The 17,866-nt window shown below is 42.0% G+C and overlaps 1 protein-coding gene across 14 annotated transcripts in view; it reads right to left on the bottom strand.

The window, feature by feature from the left end:
• DMD (dystrophin) overlaps positions 1–17,866 on the bottom strand; it is a 7,596,173-nt gene that overhangs the window by 5,277,518 nt on the left and 2,300,789 nt on the right. For all 14 annotated transcript variants that reach the window (XM_085622447.1, XM_085622454.1, XM_085622449.1 and 11 more), the window contains one exon: positions 11,061–11,240. In XM_085622447.1, the coding sequence (XP_085478573.1) occupies positions 11,061–11,240 (180 nt within the window). The remainder of the gene's footprint in view (positions 1–11,060; positions 11,241–17,866) is intronic.

The raw sequence follows: 17,866 nt of genomic DNA, 5'->3' as shown, positions 1-17,866 counted from the left end.
ATGAAGGAATGACGTTTACCACTATTGAATTTATGAACGTAAAAATACTAAAAGCAACTTTATAACTGTACTTATATTCCACCTCGTAGGGAGACATTTCCTCCATCTGGGCAAGGACCTCCCCCATGGAGATTAGGATCTTATGGAAAAGCATGGAGAAATGTAAGAACGTTTATTATTTTTAAGACATTAAATTAATATTTCAATATGTAATGAAAGTAAATTAATTTAAAATATGTGTAACTTACCTAGAAATAGGCAAACATTTTTTTTTGCAAATTAGCCCCTCAAATTGAATGTGGATTAAATTATAAAAGTAAATATGTAGGATAATTAAAGTAATATTAATTGCATTTTTAAACAATGATTACAAAAATACTCACCCTCACTATCATTTTTCCTTTTCTTGCATAGTTAATAAAGTTGGTTAATGGTAAATATGTAGTTAAGTTGAGATATTTAAAAGTATTTTTAAAAGTTTAAATCAATAATTGTTGGGCTAATTTAATACATTTTCCATTAGGTTCTATTTGGTCGGACTTTAATTCCCTGCCTTCATTGATTTGTATGAGAGTGTGTTACAGTGCCAGTGGTTGGCCATTTTTGGTACCTGATTTACTCCTAGGGTGAACATGTAGTACATTTACTCCTGTTTTTGCTCCTTTAGGACTATGGTAACTTTAGAATGCAGTTTGTGAATTACAATTGTCTCACTCTTGTTTGTGTTTTGTATTAGCATTTCCCTTCGAAATTCTCCTTCAATTTCCTTAAACCTTTACAATTAAATAGTATGGGCATAATTACAAGTTTGGCAGTCCATCTTACCGACAAACTTGCAGTAGAGGTGTTGTGGCGGTCGGTGACTGTGCCCCAGGGTTCCAACCGCCGTATTAGGAGTACAGTTGTCATTTTCTTTCCCCTGCCAAGGATCCATGATCTCCGACATGGTAGCCCTGAGGCCCCAATATGGTTGGCGGGGCCTCTGCAGCACCGCCAAGCACATTACCAGTTTCCTCACTGCAACCCTAAACACATCGAGGGCCCATTAGGATGGCGGCATCATCTTGAGAATCTATTTTCCGTATTTTGACGATGGATGTCATGCTGCATGTAGACAAAACATGGTGACCTACTTGAAAGTAAGAAGAAACATCTGGCCATTTTGGTATGTTAATCTGCATACTTCCAAGATGGTTGCCCCTTTGCATCACACAGTGTGGGAGCCATCCTGGAAGTCTTAAAAAAAACACGCTCAATATTACTGTCATATTGGGCCTGATTACAATGTCGGCGCACTCATATCTGCCCAACATCGCCACCGTCTCGGGGCCGACCGACCTCCGGTCGGTGGTCCCGACACTGCCATTACAAAGCACCTGCACATGGTGCAGTCGCATGCTCCCATTTTCCTATGGAAGCTTGTGCTGTGGCCGTAAACCAACTGCAGCACAAGCTCCCATTCACAAATAGGAGCCTGTGTAAATCCTTGCACCACGTGGCAGCAGGGATTTACAGGAGGGCACCATAGGTGCCTCCCAGGACCCAAACCGGACTCATGATGGCCAGCCACTGCTATTGGCTTTGGCAATGCCCGTCTAATTTAGTAGGCATTGGTAAAGGCAAAAGGGTAAAGAAACTGAAACTACCAAAGCATGACTGATTTACGTTGCCAATGCTTGTTATTTTAGAGACCAGCCATTTACTATTGCTTTATTAGTTCCTGATAAAGGAGCGTTTGATATTAAAATTCCATGATTTCAGACATTTCACTCTTCAGATATACTTACAAAATGATGCTAGAATTTGGACTTAATCAGGAACTATGCACATAACACATTTCAGGAGAGACTGGTTGTTAGAAATAGCTCACAGTAAGACATTAGAAGTCCCATGTTATAACTTATAACATTTCATTCTGATGTCACAAACTTAGGGTCTCATTACAAATGCCCCAGTATTTTGGATGTGCCTTAAAATGGGAGTTGCTGGCCCTATCGGAATTTCAATATGTAGTGTTTGGCACATTTTCTCCTGAGAAAATGAGTAATTACTGAGGAATTCCTTTTTTGTGTGCTGTACAATTGGATGCTCCTTATGATTCCCCCAAAATTGCTTCCTCCACACCTCAGAGTTACTGGTATTCCCTGGAAATGCTTGAAAACATGCTAATAGAATTAAAATTGTCACCTATAAAAATGTTAGTTTGTGACAATAAATCTTGTTGCAGTTTTGTATTAGGAACGTTTTTTTCTCCTATAGCTATATTGCCTCCGTTCTATGTGTGTGTATTTTGGGAAGAAGTCTTAATTGCAGATAGATCTGAAGCCCAGGAGAGCAGCAGGAGCCAGAAGGACTGCTTCCTTGAAAACAAGAGCCTGCTTGGGTAAAGCCAATACCTTGCTTGTTAGAGATGGAGTGAGAGCCATTAGCACACAATAGCCAAGTGTTGCCTTGGGACTTTGGGCCTGATTTAGATATTGGCAGGGGGGAATACTCCACCAGAAACGTGACAGACATGCCATTTGCCGAATTACCATCCCATTCTATCCTATGGAAATCGTAATATGGCGGACGGGATATCAGTCACAGTTTTGACAGAATATTCCATCCGTCAAGATCTAAATAAGGCCTTTAGTAAGAATGTAAGCGTAAATTGCCTTGTGTGATTTGCAGTGTACAAAGTTCACAAATACTGAGTACTGGTGTACATTACAATATTTGAAGTCCACTTGGCACCTCTTTTCAGGAAGGCTTAAATCTTTTTCAACATTGAAATCTGTCAGTGTTTCAAATGGAATACCAAAACAAAGGCACAGCATTTTTCCAGGAAACACAACCTAGGCGTCTTTTGCAACCACATCATGCCTTGAGTTTTTCGAACTTCACAATCTCTCTCCATCATGTTACCGCTGTACTCATCCTAGGCCCTGAAACTCTTTTCAGCTTCAGTCTAAAATCATCCATCAGACCGGCTAAAGAAGAATTGACCATAGGGTAGCCATCTAATGCATCTGAGAGCATCGTATCCATCTTCAATCAGGGTAAGAAATGCTCCTAATACTTAAGTTAGCTGTTCTACAACACGTTTAACCATGGATGCCTGAACAACATCTCTACCCTTATTAAATCCTCATTTATTAAATAATTGAGGCAACTGTTACTGAAGAAGATGGAGCTCTATAACATTGTTCAAACCTCAAAGTAACATCGTACACTGGAGCTAAAGTCCAGGCCATTTCTGACAATGTGTACTTGCAAGTGATACTCACATAGTCATATATAGACATGTTTGTAGCTGCATTTCTCACTTATTCTGTGGCTCTGCAATGTTTTTCTTTTAACATTTGGATATTCTATTATTTTCACTTTATTGCTTTTTGAAATGTTGAACTTCACCTCAACTGCACCTTCCTAAACGTAGGTAGTGAGCAGAGAATAGGCACATAAAGCTTTAACAAGGTTACATTAAGGGAATCTTTGGTTTGTAACTATTAAGGCTTACTGTCAAGGATTCAAAAGAAGTTAATCTAAAGTATTTATAAAATTCTCCATGTTCTTTTCTGACATTCAATATAGTTTCTGCAACCAGTATTTGTAGTATCGATGCGATGAGCTTGACAAACTCAATCCAAGAATCAACCAAGGGGTTGAGACAGGACATGGTATACAGTCATCCTGCCCTGCCCTTCACTACCCGACTGCAAATATCTGGCATCCTGTTCTATTAATTTTGGCCCTAGCCTCACACTAATCTAGTGTGTGTGCAGAAGCCTGGACCTGTTTGTTTGAAATGAATGAGGTCCTGAACCTGTCCCATGACCTGGAAGGGTGCACTTGATGTGCACTCATTGACTGACAAAAGTGGAGATAGAGGAGGTGAAGTACCTTTAGATATTCAATCAGGTCCTATGCTGCAAGGAGCTACTGATTAGTCATAGTCTTCCTGTAGTGCCATTTGGTATATGGCGGGGGTGAAGGGTGGGATTCAGTTAGATGTGGCACGTCTTTTTGTTTCTATCTTGATCACTGCTCAATGTGTCTGTTGAAAGCCAGGTGCAGATTGTTCACATCTTTGTGCCTCTGTGGTTGGTGCCCCAGACAGGCTGTTACTCTGCTTTCAGGAGTATTACTCTACACAAAATCTTTGTGTGGTAAACAGCCTGGCGATTATAAATGAAAGAAGAACCATCCCAAAACGAGTTGCAAAGTCATGATCCAGAATCCATATGTACTCTGCCGCGTTCCTGGCCTCCAGCAATTTTCAGGCAACAATAAAAATGTCAAGATAACTCCGGTGATTAATGTTCTCCCTATAGAGAGATGAGAGGTTTGTCTAGTGGAAGTTTTGATTCATTGTAAGGTAGCGCAGAGGGTAATATGCCTGCTGCAAAGAACATGTACCATGCAGATCACAATTTGCATATAATGTAATTAGGTAAGTGGGTTCCTGCTTTTATCTGAGAGATCCTTTGTTACTTGCAGTTTATACATTTTAATGCTAACATAGAACAGTGATCTATTAGCTGTCATCAAAGAGCTGGATGAAAACTGCAAGGTATAGATTATAGCCTAATGATTTTTTCCCCAGTTTTTCGTTATCCTAATGTTGGAAAAAAGGTTCATTTGGATAGAAACCGATACTGATTATTCAAGGTAACCCCCGACCAATGTGTTACATTTTAACATCTTTGTTTGTGCATCCCCAGACCAAGCACTCTTAAACTATCCTGTCTACTAGTATGGATGACATATGACTCCAGCACCTTGTAGTCTTCTTTCTTATGTAACATTTCCTATACACTGATTTACACACCTATTATTGATTGCCTTTGTGTAGTGTGTTTGATGTAAAGTTCTCTGACACTGGTATGAGTTGTGGAGGCGCTATAAACTAATTAAATGCATCTGAGAGAGAGGGTCATGGAGACTTGAGGGGCACTGTTAAAGGGTGGTATTGAGGGAATATGTGGCGGAGGTGGTCATTGTGGGTTGCCAACAAACTTTGTTGCGCTGGGCGCCAACAGCGCTAAAGCTGGCCCTGGACATACAACACACACTATGCCAGTTACCATTTAGAAGGAATGTCAAACTCGATAAAAAGTCATATTCATTTTGCTTTAAGCAAGACATTCATTTTTCCCATGATGACTTCTGGCATGACCTCCAGGAAATCCGTTGAAGACCCACTTCTCAAAATGAAATGAAAAGATAACATTTTAAGGGAGGATGAGACAACTGTAAGAACGACTGGAATCATTTATAGAGATGAAGGAAGAGCAGAGAAAACAGGTTGGATAAAATAATCATGTGTTTAAATGTACCAGCCATCAAGATCTTCACTGGGCATGATGGTGATGGGTGCCAGGTGGTGGCTGCTGAGTGTAACATTCGTTCTATGTTGATAAAATTAGTATTTTCAGAAACATGATGTCACTGTGCCTTCTGTTGCATAGGCTTAATAAAATGAATACCCTAACAACCATAATTAGATTTTAAATGTGCACGGTTAATTTCTTGAATTTGCTACTGTATTTCATTACTGCACCCATATTAGCATGTACTTAAATTGATGTTGAAAACACCCAGGAGAAATTTAAATTATACTAGGATGATTCACGTATTTTCTGAAACTTCATATTATGCTTGTTATATGATATTCCTGAAACAAGGCCATCACGCCAAGTTGCATAATTATGCTGCAGTTCACTGCAAAATTATAGTGCAGGAATAACATGAAAAATCCTAAATTGACAGAAGGGTGCATTTCATGCTAAAATGTAGATCTCAACAGCATATTTGCATTTTGTGTAATTTTGCGTAAATATTCCAAGACTTTTAATAAATTCATGAAAGCAAATTACACAAATTTCGCACACCCCTAGTTCTGACAAGAGACTTAACACCATTGAGTCGCTACTTGCTAGGTATGATCAATATTAATTTTTGTGTTTCTTCATTTTTGGGCTTGACACTAACATGCTTTCCTACAGGCTTCAAGACAAGTTTTACATAATTCCATGTGGTAACTTTACTGAAATGATCAATTTCGTCCTTACCGTTCCTCAGTAACGGTTCAAAGTAGCCTCAGACTAAATGAATGCCAGTCAGATCTGTCTCCGAAAAGCGAATCATATTATCCCTTGAACCACTTCCTCCACTGTTTCTGACTTCAGCTGCTGCTGATCGGCATGAAGATGCTTCTAAAAAGTGTGAGCCTCATTCACATAGGTAAACTTACACTTTAGTGTAAGTTTACTCTTTTTTGGTCTTCACAAACTGCAATTTATTAGTAACTTTACAACTGTGGATACTCTACAATTGAGGTGGAGAACTCGACACATTAAAAGGTAGGCATGTCCTCCACATTTGTAAAGTTACTATTACATCATAGTTTCTGAATACCGAAAAAGAGAAAACTTACACAAAAGTGTAAGTTTACCTTTTTGAATCAGGCAGAGAGTGTTTGGAACATCTGTTGTGCCTGAAGGCACATGACTAATGAACATTATCTTGATGTGAACCACTACATCAGCAGATTGAGATAAGGGGCCTAGTTCATAAACAGCCTTTTGTAGTATGTAAAGTAGCACTAAAGCAGTACTACTTTACTACTAGAAAATGTAATTCAGAAACCTACAAGTAATGATCTTTATTTCCACCTCACCTATATTTTGTATGGGGAGATTCTCAGACACTTATTAATAAATGTGAGAGGGCTGGTGGGTGGCTGGAAAATCGTGAATAGTTATATCTAAGAGTGAGGGTTTAGGGAGGAGTAAGGAATGGTTTATGGAGGGCTAAGGAAGGTTATAGGGAGAGACAAAACACCCACCCACAAAAGAGTAAGATCATTACTATTCACAAAATGCACTTCTAAAGTTACTACAGCTAAAAAGGACAAACAACAGCAGTAAATTTACTGCAACTCAGACCTGGAGTGAGTCCAGCACCACACATAGCCTATCATTGGTAGTGCAACACCCTCCCATTGAAAATAATGGAGGCAATGACTTAAAATAGAAGCATGTGGGCAATAATTTTGAAATACTTTCCTTTATTTCGAATTTTTAAATATATGTCTACATTTAAGTTTCAAAATTACATTAATAAAAATATTTTATGATAAACTACTTCAATAACTTTTTCAAATTAAAGATATTTTTAAACTCCACTTACACTTTTTTAAACCAATATAAATTAATTCTATACCTAACGTTTTGCAATTTTTAATACATAATAAATACATATAAACACTTTACTTTAAGAGGGATTTTTTCTTATTAATTGTTAAAAAATAATTGTATTTAATATATTTAAATTAATTAAATATTACATTCAAAATTAAGTTACTGATGCGGTAGCATTTTTATTGTGTTCTTTATTTTAAAATGATTTTAAAATTATAAAAATGCTTTACATTAATATTTATTAAACATAACTATTTTTACTATTTTCTTTAAACTTCAGTAAGTAAACTTTTTTAATTTGCCCCATACTTTACTGGAGGAAGATCTCTGCCTCTTTGGAGGAGAACTCCAATGTGTGTAAACTTATCAGCAGTAACTTTACACTTGTACATTTGGCTCCACCCCCTTTTCCAGGGAGTGAAGACTTGCAAGTGTCCACTTTGTGGTAAATTCACCTGTAGAAATGGTGAACAGCCAAAAGTAGTGCATTTACCACAAAGTAAAGAGTAAATTTATGCATGTAGATTAACTCATTCGTTAATTTACCTTTATGAATAGCCCACCAAGTATCCAGGTAAATGTTCACTATTACAGAAGAGCAACTTCTTACCTTGACAACTCAACAGTACACGAATTGAAAGCGCTTCAGTTGCTTATTAGTTTCTACTTATGGTCTTGGTAATGCAGGCACCAGAATGGGAGTCATAATTAACATCATCATTATTACTATGGAAATATTTTCAGAGATGCCAGTGCCTCACCATGAGCAACTACACCGCCCTCCTATGCTTCCTATGCTTGCTTTACCTCTCCGTCCTGTTGCCCTCGTACCACCAGCTCTCGATACTCACCAATATACTATTGATTTACATTGCAGCAACCAGCAACACATTACTTTTATCATTCTAAATAAGCGTTTTACGAAGTCTTTCTCCTTTTCAAAGTAAATTACAGCCCTCTGTCTCGACCAGTTACATTAGAAGATCAGAAGGAAGATTCTCCTTTACATAACAATGATGCCCTAAATATTATTTTGCCGGACCAGTTTCAGAAGATTTTTAGATGCTCGCTTCCACCATTCAGTTTTACCAGTAGCGGCTCCTCGAGGGAGTGCTGCGGGGCGGTGGGCAGGGCAGATGAGGAGCAGGGTAGGGGGTAGTAAACTCCGGCATACGGCTGAATGGAGGTAAGTGAATAAATAAATAAATGAAACAAATTACATTGCGCGCACTACATCACCATTTGGCGGTGCAGCGTGCGCAATGTAATTTGTTTCATTTATTTACTTCCCTCCGTTTGGCTGCATGACGAAGTTTACTACCCCCCCCCCCCACCCTGCCCCACCCCCGCCCCACAGCCCTCCCTCAAGGAGCCGCTACTGCGTTTTATATAGGGCACAACTTACAAAAAAACTGAGAAAAAAGTCAGATTGTATTCACTGAGGTTATCTCTATGTTTAGAGTGATTTTCTAATGTTTTAGGAAGTCACAATGAATTCCTGCGATACTTAAAAGGACCAGCAAGTGTCATAGCTTCATAGGGAAGGCATGCCATTTAACATAGGAAAATGTAACAGATTCTCATTGAAGCACGTGGAAGGCTGACACCAAGAATACATTTGGTGTTGTGCACATTTTATTTGTTTCAGATTGGGGTAAATACATTTTACAAAGAAGAAATCCCTTAGTGTGTAGCACATGCTGCCATTAAAATGAATGTAATCCTGTCTATCGCATGTGTAAATGTTATTTTCTAAAATTCGAAACCTTTTTTATATTGGAAAAATACCTGCAAATTCTTGCTGCATAGCCTCAAACCCATGGCGTGTGGGGCATACACCACGCTTTTCTATGGAATCCACCAAGGAAGACACAAAATCCAAACCAAGCGGGAAATTCCATCACACTAGCATGATTTTACCATACGCAAATTTCATTCAATCATCTACCCTGTTGAGGCTGCAACCATGCCTTCAATGCTCAATTGGGAAAGCCTGCCTCAAACAAATCATGGTTGCTGGGGGGACCTGGCTTGGCAGTTCGGGCTGGCACAGGGTGAAGACTGATTTGCATATGGCGGGGTTCAAACTGGAATGGCATGGGAGCAAAAAATCGATGGATTTAGGCCCAGATCTCTGTACTGGGGTGAATGTATGACATTGTTCTTCATTCCTTCCATCAACTGTTGATTTTGCATTTCTCACCCTCAGTGGGACGGGTATGCCCAGATGTGGGTCCCGTGCTCTCCATGCCACTGGAATCAAGCTATCCTGGCTGAAGAGGGGTGAAACCCCGAAACCGGTCCTAGGATGCTTGCTTCCAGTCCAGGAAGGACCTGGCTTGGCAGTTCGGGCTGGACTGTTCCCATGAGGCACAGGATCAAGACTGATTTGCATATGGCTGGGTTTAAACTGGAATGGCATAGTGAGCAAAAAAACGATGGATTTAGGCCCAGATCTCTGTACTGGGGTGAATGTATGACATTGTTCTGCATTCTGTCCATCAACTGTTGTTGTTGCAATGATTATGAGCCTGCAAATTAAAGAACAAACCCAAATTGGCCTTCCCTTTCAGAGATCATGAAGTGCAGGCTGAATGGCTATAAAACAGTCTTTTAACCACATATTGTGCTGTTGCCCAAAACTGCTCCAGGCCAGGCGCAACCTTTTCAAAGCCACTTTTTCGACGGCACAGCATAAGAACTTGCAATGAGTCTAGGAATTTTGTTCTCACCACAATGGAGCCAACCCAAATGGCAAAATGTATTTGGTAAATGGCAGAGTGGTACAGTGCCTCCTGTAAGACTCCGCCAAAACTGCCCAAATATAAATATGGCAAAAAATGTAATCTAACCTCATGAAGTCCCAAGTGGCATTTGCTCAACAATTGAGAGTCACCAGACATTATTTTAACACTGTCTTGCACCCGTGTAACATGATAAACTACACTAGAACACGGCCACTATTATCATGTTTCCATGCCACAGACGTCACTAGTTAAATCTTTACTGCTATGGACTGAAGTAACTCTTCAAAAACTATGCACTTTACAGTTGCTTCTTCTATCGTAATGCATTAATGTTGGCTGTTACCCTTAAGCATTCTACATTATTCCAATATTCCTGTTTCCTGTTATTAGTATTTATGCTTTTTAGCTATCACTAAATATGGTACTATTCATTATGGTCTTGAAACACCCCCTTTTCAAGAAATGCTGGACTTACAGCTATTTTGGCAACTTCTGAGTACAACTGGGTCTGCTGCTAATCCTCATACGGAGGGAAAGGTATTTTCTAATGTATTTTAATAGTTTTTTGCATTTTTGTAGCTTATACATTGCTGAACCTATACATATCTTGTAAAGATTTGTATTAATCATACAATAAAAGTTATTGACTGACAAAATCCATTTGAAAGGCACTCTGCCCAAGTTAATGAAATATTCCTGCACTTATGTTGTACTAAAGTGTATGAAACATTTGCGATTCAAGATTATTGTCTGGATTACCATTAGGAATGCTAATTTTGAATGTGAGCTTTTCATATTTAATCCTTACATCTTTCAATCATTGCATACCGTAACAAATTACATTGACCTCATCTGTGTCAGAAAATGCTGTGGCAATGTAAATTGACACCGTCTTTTGCATCAACCGACCTTGCAAAATGTTATTGTATGGTTGGTTAGTGAGTATAAATGATGACATTTCTGCACTAACTCTATGGTGCAAATGATGCAATAATGCAAGAGAGCAGAGCTATCAAAGTATACTGGCGACATCATATTGTGACAATAGGGAAACTGGTGCATGTATAGCTTTTGAATGGTATAGAGTTTTATCAATGCAATTGTAACAAATGAGAGCACTACAGACCTGCAAAGAACTATTCTCCAATGTCTGCATAATAGCATCCAATCGATGAGAGAAACTTTCCAGACGAGCTTCTAATTTCTGAGCCACATCCTTATTTTTCAAAGCTGAAAGAAGGTTCTGGCTGAGTATGCATAATTTATCCATTGTTTGCCTCCTCATTTGTAATTCAGCTTTTAAAATCTGTTAAAAAAACACAACGTGGCATTAATTTGGAACTACATATTGAGAACCAAAAACAACAAAAGATTATGAAAACTAAAAGATATGACATTTTTATTTTAAACTTAAAAGTAATATGAAAGACACATTTCTAATGTACAACCACACACCCTGAAGGCCCATCACTACCCACACTGAGGGATTTAGCAATGGAATGGCAAACTACTTTACTAGAATGAGAGGAGGCCAACATTTTTATTAAGTTAAGTAGAGACTGTATAATGGTGTACAACTTTATAGTAAAAGCCAACATGGAATTACTTCAAGGAGTAAGAGACCTTCCTTAGTTAGCTGCTATGGTACACTGTGGCTCTTTGGTTGACAGATCTCACGGAAAATCCCCAAAGCGTTTCTGGTTACATACTCATATATTGACCTGCAATGTTAACCTATTTCTAGTAATGTTAGGTGGCAGTACCTGTAAAGATAAAATGATAAAATATATTGATCATCTGTCGAGCTGTACATCTGAAATATTGTTTTCTTTTTTGATCTAGATTGCCTTTAAAAGTTTTCTTTCTGACATTAATCGGGGGGCCACTAATATCAAGGGACCTAGAAAATTGTGGGTCTAGTTCTCCTTAGTAACCCAATTTGAATATCCCAAGACTAGAAATACTCTCAATTGTACTCACTACAAGGTAGTCTCAAGGGGGGAGCAATGATCAATGCTTTGCCGAATTCCTGGCACTTGCCCACAATTCATAATTTTTATTTGAGCCCAAGGGTGATGCTGACTGGTCTTTCTTTACATATTACATCCAGTGAGCTGTAAATAATTTGGTCCCGTCATATTTTGTCATGGATGTGAATGTTCCTACACATTATGCTAATTGTAACTTCAATAATTTCCATGAACACTGGATCTAGTGCAGCATAAAGAAAATGTGTGATCAATGTCCATGTACCTGCTGTTAGGGTTAACAACAGCTGTTAAGAACACATTTAAAAAAAAATAATGGTTAGTGCACTTTTCTTCTTGCAACGATCGGGATTGATACGAACTCCATTTTTTAAGACACAAAAAGTTGTCTTTAGTCCAACTCAAATCTGTTATCTTAATGAGCTCTGGAGTAACAAAAGGTCCTGGGTGCCCTAAAGCTGTAAATGAGGACTGATTCAGTTTGGGAATCTTACCTGCCCCCTCAAGATGGGGCAATCCCTCAAGATTACTTGATTTAGCTTAGTTTCTTGAGTGATGTTCGAAATCGGATCTCTAGTTAGCAGAGGTATGCATCCTGTCCAAGTAGGGATCACAGTCCTATGTAGGGTAAGTCAGATACACAACCTGTGCTTACCCTCTGGTAGCTTGTCACAGAGCAGTTAGGATTAATTTAAGAGGCAATGTGTAAAGTTTTTGAGCAACATTTAATTTACAGTAACCCAGTGAAAACACTACAAAAAAACTCCACACCAATTCAGAAAAATAGAGCATATTGACAACGATCCAATGAGTAGAAGTTGAGATATTAATTTTTAAGGATTAAATCCCAAATCAATGCTTAGAAGTCAATAAGGCTAAAAGGTAACTTTTTTTTCTTATTTTTTTATTGAAAAGAAAGAAAAATAAGTCTCAGTACAACACAGCCTCTCGCCTACAACCCAGAGGGCTGGCAGACCGTTAATCCAAAATAGTGCACACAGCTTTTCAGCCAACAACCCAAAGGGCAGGCAGCGTATATTGAGCACAGTAATCTTGAAGACATTCGCTCTTGGTAGTCATGGTGCACCTAACCCTCAAGTCATAGACAACTTACACTGTGTACAGACAGCATCTTAAAGCAATACTCGCAAGCAGAGCGCTAATGTCAAAGATATGCACTGACATCCAGTAGATGGGATACCCTTCCATACAAGTGAAGCTAAACCAAGCCTCTCACCCTGTAATCCCCGCCCAACGTACCAGGTGCCTAGTTTCCCTTTCAGCGGATTGGTCAGGGGTGTGTCACAGAATGTGTCCCTAGTGATGTAACTTAAGGTCCAGGAGCATGAGTGTTAGTGTCAGTAGTGGCATGGGCTGTCTCATCCGTGGTGACCTCTTTGGTAAACAGATATGAAGTGTATAATCCCCAGAAGTTCTTGGGTCTACTCCTGGGAGGGAGTAACTCACAAAAGGTCTCAGTTTGGGTACTGCAGTAAAGCATGTCATGTGACCATTGCGCCAATGTGGGCACAGGCCCTTCAGCCAGCACATTGCCACCCGTCTCTTCACCACAAGCAGGCCCATGTCTACAAGTTTGCAGACCGCCTTAGGTAGCCGTTTAGAGTACCCCAAGAGGGCCAGGGCCGGGTCTGGAGTGAGTTCCGTGCCCACCACCTTCCCCAGTTCCTGAAAAATGTACTCCCAATATCTATGCAATGCAGGGCACTGCCAAGCCAGATGTATAAAGTCTGCTGGCTGCACATGACACCTGTCACAAGATGAGTCCTCTCGCAGCCCATACCTGCATAGTCTTCCTGGGGTGTAGTACGCTCTGTTCAAGTACTTGAAGTGGACAAGTCTATGCCTGCCTTGCAGCGATATTCGCCGAGTGCTGGCACAGCAGTAGGACCACATAGAGTCATCTATCTCCAGTTGCAAGTCTCGTTGCCAAGCTAGCCTAGCTTTGGTGTAGTGGTTCGCTCTATGAGACATTGCCAATTTGTATACGTTGGAAACCACCTTACGTGGCGTTTTAGCTTTAATAATGTAAGACAGTTCCAGCATCTCAGGTGGTTCCTGTAGGTCATCCCCCAGTACCTCCCTAAGAGCTCTCCATACCCTGTGGAACTGGAGTCTCCGTACCCTGTGGAACTGGAATCTCTGTAGAAGTGTGCAATCTCTGGCTGAACCCTCCACGTCCTCCCACGCCTTCGCTGCACAATCATGAAACAAGTCTCCCACAGTTAGTACTTTCAATGCCTGCAGCGCGCGGATCACCCCTTTATCCCTACATGGAGCCAGCCAAAGAGCCCATTCTATTGGCATAACTGGAGAGTACAAAAGGGCCCCCGCCTGCCAGTTCAGTAAAGTATGCCAAGTATTAAGTGAGTCCAGTATACCCGTTCAGCGGTCAAAAGGTTTATAGATCGTGGTTGGGAGGGATAGCGGGTCAGAAAAGAGTCTTTCCATGTGGAGGAACGGCATATCTGCTGAGCCGTGCATCCAATAGTAAACCTGAGCGCCCTCTGCCGCCCTGTAATACAAATTCAAATCCGCGCGCCCAGCTCCCCCAGCCCCCCCATGTGATATGGCAGAGTAAGTATCTGCCAGCATACCCTCGCTTATTTGCCCACCCAGGCTAATTTTATCAATAATGTAGTGACCCAATGGAAAAAGGAAGCTGGTAAGACAATGGGGATATTTGTGAATAGAAACAGGAAACGGGGCAGGATCACCATCTTCATGATGGACACTCTACCGAGTAGGACCCACACTCACCAGGCGGCTTATCTGGTTGAGGGATGACGACAATCACCGTCTCCCTCATCGATGGAGGCATTGTGCCCGACACGCACAGGTCATCAAAAAGCGTAGCGAGGTGAGGAAGTAGTAAATCAACAAAGGTCTTATAGAACCCAATGGTTAGGCCATCCACCCCTGGGGCACTAGTTGCCCGCATTCCTGACAGGGCTAGTACTATTTCGTCTTTTTCAATAGGCCGCATGAGGAACTCTCAGTGCGTGTTCGTAAGGAATGGCAATTTGATATGCTCAAGATATTTCAGGATCTGTTCCTCCGTACCGGAAGAGCGGGATGTGTATAAGTCCCATAAAATCTCTTAAACCTATCTGCTATGTCTGCTTCTTCAGTTAGCAGTACTCCCTCCTCTGACTCGATCTCTGTGATCAGTACTCTGTTGCGCCTGACTTTAAGAATCTGCGCTAGGACCGACCAAGGCCTGTCGCACTCCCCGTAGGTGCGCGCCGTCGCGTATTTACCCATGTGTTTCAGTTCACTGTCTGCAGCTTTCTGATATTCTGCCAACCGATCTTTAAGTGCCTGACTTACTAACTGACGTTGTTCTAAAGCACCCAGTTCCTTTTCCATGGCAGATAATCTGCTCCGAATCAAGTGGTGGGCCCCAGAGTGTTTGGCCATGGCCACTCCCCGAATATAAACCTTAAAGGCTTCCCACACTACTTGAAAACTGTCCACTGAGCCCTCATTAAGGGGGAAACATGTTTCTATGGCTTCTGCTAGTTCTTCTTCAAAAAGAGGGTCGATCAGTGAATAGGGGGGGGAAGGGCCAAGTTGATAGCAGGATTGTCTTCTTAGGCGTGGTAAGAACCAGCAGGAGGGGAGAATTGTCCGACAAGGTACGCGGAAGTACTGAGCACTCCTGAGTTTACTCCGCTAGCGAAGAAGAGGTCAACCAGTAATCTATGCGAGAAAGCAAGTTGTGATAGGCAGAATAATGTGTGTAACCTCCCTTGGCTGGGTGCCGTGTGCGCCAGACATCGCAGCGGTCCAAGCTCACCATGGCACTGTTCAGCGCCCTCGCAGCCGCCGATGCCCTCCTCGGCGGCCCCCGAATCTGTCCAAATCTGAGTTTCTGACCAAGTTAAAGTCCCCATCACATATATAGTTTGCAGAGGGGAATCTGGCTACTGCAGCAGCAAGTGTAGTGAAGGACTCCGGGCAATCATAGTTAGGGCCGTAGACGTTTATTATGATTAAGTTGACACCTTGAGATCACATAGCGACCATTCTGGTCTGAGTCTTAGTGGGCCAGTGTGTAGGAGGATTTAGGGTTAACCCATGTCAGCACCCCTCGGGCATGCGTAGTGAAGCCTGATACATTAACATGATCCTTCAACCCTCTGCTTCACACAATAGCACTATTCAGTGGAAGGTGCGTCTGCTGCACAAGGGCCACATCGATATTCTGTCTCTGTAAGTGGTGCAATACCTTTCGCATTTTACGGTGGTTAAGCCCCCGTACATTCCACGTGAGCACGTGGAGAGAGTCTAATGGCTTTGGCGCAGGTGCTTCACTAGGTTCCGCCATCTGTAACTACCCTGCTTGAGATGCAACCTGACTTAAGCGACCTGTGGCTATTGTGCATACCTGTCAGAGATCAATATGAGACTTCAAACATCAAAAACATCAAAACTCTCCCCTCTCCCTAGCCTCCCCACACCCACGACAGACCTCCCCCAACTTGGTCACAATTCATTACCCAAAACCTTCATACCACCACCCACTGCCCCCCCAATACAGCATTACCACCCTCGTGTGATGCACTCGTGGGCAGATGTTGTTCTTCTGTGCAAGGAGGAACAATATGAACATCAAACAGCCCCTCTCCCCGCACATTGTCCCTAACATAAACCTCAGCATCGCAGTCCCAAGAGATCTAGACCTTTATAGTCACGTAGAGTACCAATGGAGTAATAGCATATATAGATCTGGTATCAAATGGCCCTAGATTCCGGGACAAATCACATCTGAAAAATCTAGGGCAGGGTTTGTGTGGTCTCCGCTAGAGCGTCCCACCAAATGAACTACCCAGAAGGTGAAGACTTAGTTATTGGGTGGCCTCCCAGCGCAAACTCCAAGGATAGGACTGATCTAACCTGCAGGTAACCCCAGTTAGACAGTGGCAGTTCCACCGCCACCGGCCCCAATCAGCCGAGCCCAGGGGACCCAAACACCCCCCCGCCCCTGCCCTGTAGTCCCATAGTCATACTTAGCAGAGTGTGGCAACCTTCCACAGCTAGTCCTGTTCGTCCAGTTCGCCCCCTGCCGCCTAACCGAGCTGCTGCCGGTCTGGGCTGCTACGTAGTTCATTTGCCCAACATTTTAAAGCCTTCTGGAGCACCTTTGGATCCGTGAAGATACAGGATCGGCCTTGCCTGTTGACACGAAGCTTAGCATGGTACAGCAGCATGGCATAGTCTATGCACGGATCACATAGCTGTTTCTTTAGTGGAAGGAACTGTCTGCGCGCCTCCTGGACTCGAATTGTAAAGTCCGGAAATAAAGAAATCTCAGAGCCCTCATATACCAATGTCCGCTTGTCTCTTGCTAGGCGCAGGGCAGTGTCTCCGTCTCGGTAGTTGTCCAGTTTGGTAATGATTGGACGTGGGGGCGCCCCCGGGGGCGGGCTAGGCCCTAGGGAGCGGTGTGCTCTCTCGACCAGGAACATTGAGGAAAAGACCCCTTCCCCAGCAGCACGACCAACAGCCTCTCGATAAACTGCTCCATGTGGCCAGTTTGGGTGGTCTCCGGCAGACCGATGATTCTGAGGTTATATCGACGAGAGCGCGCTTCCAAGTCCTCTGTTTTATCTTGAAGGATACGCATAACCCTACCCAACTGGTTGTGCTCAGAATCTAGCACGGTATGTGCCTCTTCAACTCCAGTGAGCCTCCTCTCTGACATATCCAATCGTTCCACATGCTTATCTAAACGCTCAGCCATTCTGTCCATCCTGTAGGAGAGAGCGTCCATTTTCATGCCAAGAGAGGTGATGCCACCCTGCAGGTTCTTTTCCATGGCCAGTAGCATGCTCTGGATATCAGTACCAGGGTCGGTTGGCGCTGGGGTCTGCGTCCGCGCCACATCCTCCATGGAGGCATTATGCAACTTCGAACGATTCTG

This window comes from Triturus cristatus, chromosome 8, assembly GCF_964204655.1.
Source record: "Triturus cristatus chromosome 8, aTriCri1.1, whole genome shotgun sequence".
Taxonomy (NCBI): Eukaryota; Metazoa; Chordata; class Amphibia; order Caudata; family Salamandridae; genus Triturus; species Triturus cristatus.
Note: the sequence above shows the minus strand (reverse complement) of the source record. Positions and strands in the feature narration are given on the sequence as shown.